Source organism: Calidris pugnax, unplaced genomic scaffold (genome assembly GCF_001431845.1).
Source record: "Calidris pugnax isolate Ruff unplaced genomic scaffold, ASM143184v1 scaffold250, whole genome shotgun sequence".
In the NCBI taxonomy this organism is placed as follows: domain Eukaryota; kingdom Metazoa; phylum Chordata; class Aves; order Charadriiformes; family Scolopacidae; genus Calidris; species Calidris pugnax.
Window position 1 is genome coordinate 551,006 of NW_015090984.1, and position 10,546 is coordinate 561,551.

A 10,546-nucleotide genomic window follows, 5' to 3' on the forward strand; every position below is an offset into this window, starting at 1 on the left:
ATGTGCTCACAATGGTGGAAGCAACCACTGGATGGCTGGAAACATACCCTGTGCCCCATGCCACTGCCCGGAACACCATCCTGGGCCTCGAAAAGCAAGTTCTGTGGTGACATAGCACCCCAGAGAGAATTGAGTCGGACAAAGGGACTCATTTCCGAAACAGTCTCATTGACACCTGGGCCAAAGAGCATGGTATTGAGTGGGTTTACCACATTCCCTATCATGCACCAGCCTCTGGGAAGATAGAACGGTACAATGGACTGTTAAAAACTGCACTGAGAGCAATGGGTGGTGGGACTTTTAAAAATTGGGATACACATTTAGCAAAGGCTACCTGGCTAGTTAACACCAGGGGATCTAGCAACCGAGCTGGCCCTGCCCAGTCTAAACCCCCACGTACTGTGGAGGGAGACAGAGTCCCCGTAGTGCACATGAAGAATATGTTAGGGAAGACAGTCTGGGTCAGTCCTGCCTCAGGCAAAGGCAAACCTGTCCGTGGGATTGCCTTTGCTCAAGGACCCGGATGCACTTGGTGGGTGATGCGGAAGGATGGGGAAGTGCAGTGTGTACCACACGGGAACCTGATTTTGGGCGAGAATAGCCAATGAATGAAACTGTATGATGTTAATTGCTAAATGACCCTGCCATCTCACTTTGGTGACTGCTATTGGTTGTACTATAGTAGGAATCACCCAACTAATGACTGATGGACTCTGATGAGAAATCAAGTACGGTGCAGCCTTGAAGAGACCAGAACTGACCTCAGCAGCTGGCGCCCAGCAATTTCAATGAGACCAACGTCTTCAACCCATGGACATGAGCTACACCGGATACATCAGCCACAAGGCCCAGAGAAAAGATACAACATGCAACAGTCCAGCCCCAACATACACCATCTTGCATGCCCTGAGAGACTGTTCTAACAGATGGAGGTTGAAGTCATGGGTTAAATGAACTCAACAGACATTTTAGAGCGATGGCCCATAGACTAAGGACATTATACCTATATGTGTATATATATATATATGTCAGGAGAAACTGACAGTATACAACTGGAAACTGTAGGATCTGGGCATGGCATGAAATGGTATGGAATAAGGGGTGGATGATGTCCTGGGTCTGGCGGTGATGGGGTTAATTCTCCCCAGGACCTAGGAGGGACACAAGTATTCCATCCCATGTGAGCCATGCCCAAGGGGTAGCCGGAGCTAGCCGGGAAGGGGAGGGGGACAGGAAGTTGGGGGGAGGAGGCGGTGACCCCCGGGGGAGGAGAGCGGTCAGGGGCGTCCCGGGAGCGGTCGGCGCGCGGCGGTATCGAGCGGCGGTATCGTGATCGCGGTTGTATATACCTCTGTTATTGTTGTTGTTATTGCTCTTTGTTCTGTTCTGTTAAAATTGCCTTTGTCTCAACCCACGAGTTTTGCCTTTTTATTCCCATCTTCCCCTCCCGGCCGCGTGGCCGTGAGGGCTCTGCTCTGTGCGAGCGGCTGCACGTGGTCCTTTGTTGCCGTCTGAGGCCAAACCACGACAACACTGACTCACGTAACTTCTCTCCTAGACCATGTGGTCTCCCAAACAGGGCAAGGAAGTTACATCGGGAACCACTACAGTGACCAACCCAGCTTCTCTCCTGGAGTGCACGATCTGTCCTGTAGAACAGGAAAGTCACATTGCTCATCGTTGACACATACCCACAACTAGAGTGTTTTGGTATCTGACTCCATTTAGTCTCTGCACTGTCAGTTTGGTCCTAAGCTGCAACAACAAGTCAAGAGCTCCCTGTTCCTTATTAATTAATTACTGTTAATTGTGGTTAATTATTTCCAAATACAAAAGTAGATGATATGATTGTATTAAATCATTATAATAAAAAGCATTCCAAATTTCATATGGCCAGGAAGAACTCAGAGTTGAAGCCCTGGAAGAAGCTACCTGTTCTGCTGCCTCTGTGTTTTTAACCTGGGTGTCATCAGTTCTGTGAAAGCAAGGGCCATTTAAACAACGTCTTTGATTCTTGTGGTGCATTTATAACCTTCTTTCAGCACAAATGAAGTAGACTTTACTCTGAAATCATCTTATTAATTATCTCCATTAATTAGATCCATTAATAGACAGGGTGACGTGAGACTTTGCCATCTCTGCAGTGTCCACACATGGAGAATATTCTTATTTTCATAAAATCATAGACCCTTAAGATCATCAAGTCTAACCATTAACCTACCACTACCAAGTCCACCTCTAAACAATGTCCCTAAGTGCCATGTCTACACATCTTTTAAATACCTCCAGGGACCGTGACTCAACCACTTCCCTGGGCAGCCTGTTCCACTGCCTGACAATCCTTTCGGTGAAGAATTTTTTCCTAACATCCAATCTGAAGCTCCCCTGGCACAACTTGAAGCTGTTTCCTCTTGTCCTATCACTTATTACTCGGAAAAAGAGACTGACAGCCACCTCACTACAAACTTCCTTTCAGGTAGTTGTAGAAAGAGATAACGTCTCCCCTCAGCTTCCTTTTCTCCAGACTAAACAACCCCAGTTCCCTCAGCTGTTCCTCATAAGACTTGTTCTCCAGATCCCTCACCAGCTTCGTTGCTCTTCTTTGAACACATTCCAGTACTTCAGTACCTTTTTTGTAGTGAGGGGCCCAAAACTGGGGACAGTATTCAAAGTGTATTCTCAGTGAGCACAGGGAGTTAATTGCTTCCTAAGTTCTGCTGGCCACATTGTTTCTGATACAAGCCAGGATGCTATTGGCCTTCTCGGCTACCTGGGCACACTGCTGGCTCAAATTAGGCTGCTCGTTGACCAATACCACCAGGACCTTTTCTGCCAGATGTCTTTCCAGCCACACTTCCCCAAGGCTTTAGCACTGCATGAGGTTCTTATGAGCCAATGTGGAGGACCCAGCTTTTGGCCTTGTTGAACCTCACACAGTTGGCCTTGACCCATTGATCCAGCCTGTCCAGCTCCTGCTGCAGGACCTTTCTACCCTCAGGCAGATCAACCTTGCTGCCAAGCTTGGTGTCATCTGCAAACTTACTGAGGGATCACTCAATCCCCTCGTCCAGGTCACTGATAAAGTTATTTAACAGAACTGGCCCAGTACTGAGCCGTGGGGAACACCACTTGTGATCATCCGCCAAATGGATTTAACTCTATTCTCTACTACTTTTTGGGCCCAGCAAGCCAGCCAGTTTTTTATTCAGTGATCAGTACATCTGTCCAAGCTATGAGCAGACACTTTCTCCAGTAGAATGCTGTGGGTAATATCAAAGGCTTTACTAAATTCCAATCCACAGTCTTTCCTTCATCCACTGAGAAGGTCACCTCAGTCATAGAAGGAGATCAGGTTATTCAAGCAGGACCTGCCTTTCGTAAATCTATGTTGACTGGACCTCTTCACTTGGTTGTCCTGTACACGCCATGTGAGGGCACTCAAGATGATCTGCTCCATAACCTTCTCAGGCACCAAGGTCAGACTGACAGCCTGTAGCACTTCCAAATCCTTCTTCTAGCTCTTCTTGTAGATGAGCATCACATATGCTAATCTCCAGTCAACTGGAAGCTCCCCGGTTAGCCATGACTGCTGATAAATGATGGTGTCTTGGTGAGCACTTCCACCAGCTCCTTCAGTACTCTTAGGTGGATCCCATCTGGCCCCATAGACTTGTATGTCTCTGGGTGGTGTTAGCAGGTAGCTAACCCTTTCCCATCTGATTATGAAGGCATCATTCTACTTCCTGTCTCCGTCTTCCAGCTCAGTAGACATATTTATAGAAACATTTTTTATTGTCTTTTACTGCAGTAGCCAAATTAAGTTCTAGCTGGGCTTTGGACCTTCTGTTTTTCCCCCCATGTAACCTCACAACATCTTTGCAGTCCTCCTGAGTTGCCTGCCCCTTCTTCCAAAGGTCATAGACCCTCTTTTTTTTGCCTGTGTTGCAGCCAAAGCTCTTTGTTCAGCCAGGCCAGTCTCCTTCCCCTCTGGCTTGTTTTTCAGCACATAGGGACAGCCTGCTCCTGCACCTTTAAGATTTCATTCTTGAAGAATAACCAGAACACTTTTGCCCTTCAGGACTGCCTCCCAAGGGACTCTGTCAACCAGGCCAAAGTCTACCCTCCAGAAGTCCAATGTAGTAGTACTACTAAGAACATTCCCTCATTCTCCGAAAATGGAAAACTCTATCGTTTCATGACTGCTATGCCCTGCACATCCTCCAACCATCAGTTGCACCAGTTTTGCTGCTATTAAAACTGCTTTTCACCTCTGTTAAGCAGCCCCTTCCCTTAATTGTCTTTTATGCTGTTACCACATGACTGCTTGAATTATTCTGATTTCAAGGTGCTGAATACAGGCTGAGTTAAAGATATTGACTTGCAGAATCCAGGGTCTGCTCTTTCACTGATAGGAGTTGTGAAGAAAGCTAAAAGTGAGAGTCTGCCCCTCTTTGATTTGCAAGCTGATTTTAAGCCAAGATTTTGCTGCTGGCCCCCACCTGTGCTACATATCACAGCTTTGTAGTATCTACACTTAGGTAGCTGCTTGCCTTGTACCTCCCTGATTCTAACCCTAATTTTGACCTTTTACCTTGGCTTCCTGGCTTAACCTCAGGCCTGCCATGTCACCATGGACCTGCTGTTTTACCACTGGGCTGAGAATCAAGCCTGGAAATCTGTACCCTGTTTCAGCTGTAAGCTCTGTTTCTGTAGAGATCATGTGAAAATAACGGGTTGGAGCTTGTCAGAAATGGTGTCCTTCCTTGGGAGAGGGCTCAAGTTTTACTGGCTGTTCTCATCCCTGTGAGAGGATAGCAGAGCTACTTTGTACAAGACAGTGCTGCTTATCGCTGCACTGACTGTTTCCTGTACTTCATATAAAGTGTGTCCCTAAGCACGTTCACCACAGTGGGCACAGTGACCTTCATTTCATGGCTGCATTATAAAGCATGTTGCTAGCACCCACTAATGTGGTCAACACCACATTTTGAACTCCCTCAAAATATGCCCTGAGGAAACACAGATGAAGGAAAGAACTACCCCTGGCAGGAGGAGGGTGCATTGAAGATACGGAAATGAGCAAGAGCTAGATCCCATCCCAGCAGTGCAGCCTTCTTGACCCCCCCAGACCAAGACAGAAGTAGACAGAACTATTCCTGCCCTGCTGGAAGGAGTGACATGCCCATGGGTAGTGGGACCTCTTCCTCAGAAGCAGGGCAGACCCTATTTGCCCTTCTCTGAGGGCTGCCTGCATTGAGGGCTTTGGGATCTGGTGCTCAGGCAGTCTAGGAAAGAGATGCACAGCTAAAAAGCACCTGCTGAAAGCCCTGGCTCTCCTGGGTTGGGGTGATACTGTGACAGATGAGCACTAAAATCTAAGCAGCCCTGGTTCTGAGTAATTTTTATCTCCTGTTCCAGGCAGAGGGTCTGGTTCTGCCTCAGCAGGACAGATGTTTGGGATCATTCTTATTTGGGTCCTGGGTTTCCTGAGTACATCTGGGCCTGAGATGCTAGAGATAACTTGATTTTCATTTCTTGACCACTCTTTTTACCACCCATGTGGGAAGAGTATGAGCTGGAAGGCTACCTCCAATGATAGCAGTGAAAGAAAGGCTGTGAATAGCTGAGATGTAACACCTTATAGGTGGAGTATATTTGAGCTCACACTCCTTTCCAGAAGCACAAATTGTGTCACAACTCTGGAACAATCCTTCAGGTCAGTGCTGTCTCCATACTCAATATGATCCAAGTTGGAGACCTGCATTTGGCCAAGTCCTGGGGAAGATAAATGCTGAAGCATGAAGCTGTGTCCTTGCCTTGCTAAGCTCCAGAAGACTATTATGGGAGATGTAGTTTCTTTGGGGCACATTTCTATAGTGCCTAAACGTTACAAACAGTCTAGAGAGGAGGCTGCTGAAATAACACTCTTGTGTTTGTGTTCATGTGGATTTTCCACAGGGACGTACGGAAAGCAGACATGAGGAAGAACAAAAAGTGGCATCAAAACTCTTCCACCAAGGAATGTTCTTGGTAGGAAAACAAAAACTACTTGGAAAAAGCAAAGTCCTAGCTGAATATTTTCACCATTAAAATATAGCTGAAAACTTGCACCGCAAAAGAAGAAAAAGTCTTTTGAACTGCAATTGTGAGTACTAAAGAAAAAGAGTCTGCTTTCCAAAAGGCAATTAGCAACCTCCTAGGACCTATGGTAGGATGGATGGAATGTCCTCTGAGCCCCAAAGAGTCAGGGAACCTCCCTTCCATCAGTCACGTATTGCAGTAAAATTTGAAGTAAGGCATAATTTGTTCTGAACAACCTCCCTACATCCTGAGTGAGTGGCCATGTCAGGAGCTATGCTACTGTTGACCTGGCGGTCATCTCTCTGCCAGGTGTGGAGTCAGCTAGGCATCACTCCTACCCAGGCTCAGAGAGAAGACATGATATGTCATTCCCACTCTACTGCACAAGGAGGTAGACCCACCTCTGCAATCTCATTTGGTTGCATCCAGCATTGTCATGTCCTCTGTCAAAGCACTGCTGCCTAAGGAGCAGGAAGGAGTGGGGAGAAGGACCAAGTTCTTTCTGTGGAGAGGAGAGTCAGAGCCTTGGCCTTTGTGACTGGGATCTAGCTACGCAAGAAGTGTCTCAGAAGGAAGGCTGCACCACACCTGTGGGATCTTCCCCACAACAGGGAGCTGCAGCCCCTGAGACTAGCAGAGGGAGAGAGAGTTGCTTATGTGCCAAGTTGGACAGGGTAGCTAGCCAAGAGCCCAACTACCATTTGCAGTGGAGTTGCTGTAACTCCTCCTCCTCTCCTGAACTTTTCAGCACTTGGACTCCACAGAGCTCCTTCCATCCATGTTCAACAAAGATTTCTTTGTGCACTGACAGAAAAGATTTCAGCACTGTAGCCCTCTCCATGGCACTGGTTCCTAATCCTTAGCTTTTTTTTGTGCGGTGATAAAGGAATAATGTGGCATAGTTGGCACTGTCTGTGTTTATTATGCTTGCTTGAATTGGGGGTGTCGATGAAATCAGGACTAGAGTCAGGAGAGCGAAGAGAAGCTGAAGGAAGGTTTCCAGGAACAGGACAAGATGCAATGGGCATAAGCTGCAATATAGGAAGTTTCACTCAAAAATGAGGAAGAACCTCTTTATGGTGAGGGTGACAGAGCACTGAAACAGGCTGCCCAGGGAGGTGGTGGAGTCCCCTTTTCTGAAGATTTTCAAGACCTGCCCTGATGTGGTCCTGAGTGATGTGCTCTGGGCAATCCTGCTTAGCAGGGGAGTTGGACTAGATGATCTCTAGAGGTCCCTTCCAACTCTGTAAAATCTGTGAATCCGTGAATCCATGAAACAGTGTCAAGGCAGTGGGTTAAAAGGCACCTGGGTTTGCTGCTCGTCACAGGAATGCAACATGTGCTGTAGCAGAGGCAAAAGAAAGAGTGGTGTGAAAGAACAAGAGAAATGACAAGCCTGTGCGTGTTCTCCATCTTGGTCACTGCAGTCCTCTGCCATGGTGGGGTTGCAGGGCTGCCCGCGTCCATGGAACAGGAAATCTTGTCTAAAAAGGCAACTGTGGGAGCAGGAAAACACGTCACCTGGTTTCAGTATGCTACTGGAAACCTGGGTGGCAACGAATGCTCTCTGCTGAGCAGGAAACAGCTATTCAGGCAGTGCTCGTCACCATTTACCTCCTTCAGCAATTCTCTATTTTGCTTCCCCTTTTTCTCCTGCCAGCTATTTCTCTTGTTTTCAATGGTTTGAGCCTATCCACACCCCCAGAGCCTACTGTGCAATAACTTGTCATTCTAGAGCTGGATCCAGTTCAACTTCTCTAACTCAGAAACTCACCTCTCATTTTCGGGACCGTCACTGCAGCCTGAACATGGTGACTTGAGGTGCTCTTCCCAGAGGTGTGATTGCATTTCAGTGAAAAATAAGGCATGTTTTTGAAATAGCCCTTTAACATGCAGCTGGAGGTAGAAGCATCCTTCCAACTTTGCCTCGTTCTTCCTCCCTGTTTGCAGGAAAGGCTTGATGAAAACTGCTGTAAGTTTTCTGATGGCACCAGAAACAATATTTTTGTGTGTCCTCGGTTAGTCAAAAGCAATTCTTGTAAACTAGTTAGTGTCTTTGATCTGATTGAATTTTTGGGGTCATTTTTTTGTTGGTTTTTTTTTCACATTGCTGATTCTGGGCAGATGGAAAACTAGTCAGGGAGAAATTCTGCTCAAGAGGGACTATGTGCGGTGCTATTTTTCCTGTTATGCTCTTTCCTAAGTTTAATTTTATGAGACTGAGAAAAAGAATTATGAAGATGAAAGCTGTTTTGGTTGAGTGGTTGGGTTTTGTTTGCTTCCTGGGTTGTTTGCTTGTTTCAAGAAGCACTTCCCCATGCAATTGTATCAAATGGCTAAATATATTCTGTCAGTGTCTGTCTGGGCACAGAAGTCGTTTCAGACCCAATTCCAAATGCAGAAGAAAACAGTCAGCAAGTGAGAGGCTCAACACAAAACGGTTGTCTTGAAACTTGAACTTTGGCATCTTTTGTGTCTGTTGAGTTGTGCTGGGCCTGTCCTTTTTCATTTCACTGCATTAGCTTCAATTTCTCATGATTCATCTCTGCGCAACTAAGAGTGGAATCGTACCTTTGGTTATGTGGGGCTGAACTGAAATCACGCAACTGAGAGTCAACTGCTTTTTGCCTTGTTTCTCCTGAGGTTTTTCTCTTTGATTGTGGTTGTTTCCAGAACTATGTAGCACTGAAGGCGCTACCAGAGAGCCGGAACACACAGAACGACCAACACGGCATCAATCACCGTCTCAGCTGCAGGACAGAGCCCTTCCCCGCACCATCACAACCATCCCACACATTGCAAACTGCTTCATGGAGCTTTTCGATGCGGCTCTAGTTACCTTCATTTGCTCAACATTCCTGAATGTGCCTTTCTGAAAACGCATGATGTGACATTTTCCTGGGATCACCAAGCCGTGGAACTGTGATATTTTTGGTGGAGCCGCCAGCGGCTCATGTGTGCATCCTTCCCTCACAGCTTGGACTTCTTCAGTCTACAGCCCTGTGCCACCCAGCGGCTGAAGAAGGTACAAAACAAAGTTTTCCGCCTTTTAGAGAAACGACTATTATGATTCTTTTTAGTATTTGTTTTAATTTAAGCTTAATTTTAATTTTATGTTCAACATATTCGATTTTTTCTTCATAGAGTTTTCTCATTACTGAATCCTAGCATTTTAGTTATTTTAACCAAATAAAAAGAAAGCAGAAACCCTGTTTAGCCTGCTTGTGGTCATTTGTTTTTTCAGTTTTTCTCTCCAGCTGCATTTCTCCTTTCTTTCCTTTATCTTAGTTTCCCATTCCTCCTCCTTTTACCACCAACTGGAAAAACTCAAATCTATATGCCAAATGATTTAGTTTAGGTTTTAGAAAATTAAGAAAATATGCATGTTTTGATGAGAGAATGAAAATGCTGATTTTTAATTTATGTAATCTTCTCCAGACCAGCTTGGCCTAGTATGGCCACTCCCAGCCCATTTGGTCCTGATGGGGCCAGTCAGACAGTGCTGCTCCCAGGAATGGGGTAGGCCTGCATGGTTTACCCAAAACTGCTGATGCTCTTCAAGCTGGGATGGGCCAGGACACTGCTCATCTGCAAGGAAAGTGCTGGAGAGAACCCAATCTCCCCTAATACTTGTGAGGTCTGAACTTCCCTCATCTTGACCCACAGCAGGGCCCTGTTTGAATGTGAGAAAAGTCCTCCAGAACTGGAGCCCCTCCCACAGTCAGTGACCCTTGCTACCCTGCTCTCACATACTCCTGTCCTGTCTCCCACAGCCCTAAATCCTCATGTTCCCTGCCCCTCTGTCTCTATGTGGCACAACTGGGGGACTGTCTGGAGACACCCTCTGGGCAGGGAGTGCAGAAGAAGGAAGGGAGGAAGGGAGGAAGGGAGGAAGGGAGGAAGATTTTCCCTCAACCCCATTGTAGGTATCTAGGGCTGATATACAGGCGATCAGCCCATGCAGAATCTCTGTGTCCTGAGGACACAGCTCCCTCATGAGGCAGAGTTCAGCAGGGCCATTTGAGCCTCTAGGTTCAGCTGAGTGATGGGATGTAGATGCAAAACTACCTGCAACACCAGGGAAGCAGACAGCCATCAGGTGTGACTGGAGGAGATCCCCATCTTGTGAGAGGGGAGGCTGGGGAGAGAAGCTGCTTTCCAGGAAGCCCAGGTGCCCTGCTGCTCACTACCCTTGCTCTACTCTAATAGCTAGCCCCAAATGTTTCATCAACACCAATGATCCCAGGTGTCTTGGCTTCTTCACTAGCCCCCAGAGGCCCTGCTACTCAATTCCTTAGACACCAAATGCCAGACTCCCACCCCTAGACACTGCTGCCTGCCCAGCACTGCTTTGTTGCCTGACATGATGATGTCGTTGATGTATGGTAGGTGTTCAGGGGGATCACCTTGTTCAGTGCAGCTTGAATTAGTCCACTGACAAATGGTAGGACTGTGCTTCCACTCC

At 46.9% G+C, this 10,546-nt stretch overlaps 1 protein-coding gene across 2 annotated transcripts in view; it reads left to right on the top strand.

The window, feature by feature from the left end:
- SHB (Src homology 2 domain containing adaptor protein B) overlaps positions 1-9,243 on the top strand; it is a 74,711-nt gene extending 65,468 nt beyond the window's left edge. The window contains exon 4 of one of the 2 annotated variants that reach the window (XM_014953815.1): positions 8,755-9,243. In XM_014953815.1, coding sequence (XP_014809301.1) covers positions 8,755-8,957 — 203 coding nt within the window. In that variant the 3' untranslated portion in view covers positions 8,958-9,243. The remainder of the gene's footprint in view (positions 1-8,754) is intronic. The other variant, XM_014953814.1, reaches the window with a different exon arrangement.
- Positions 9,244-10,546: the final 1,303 nt, after the last annotated feature.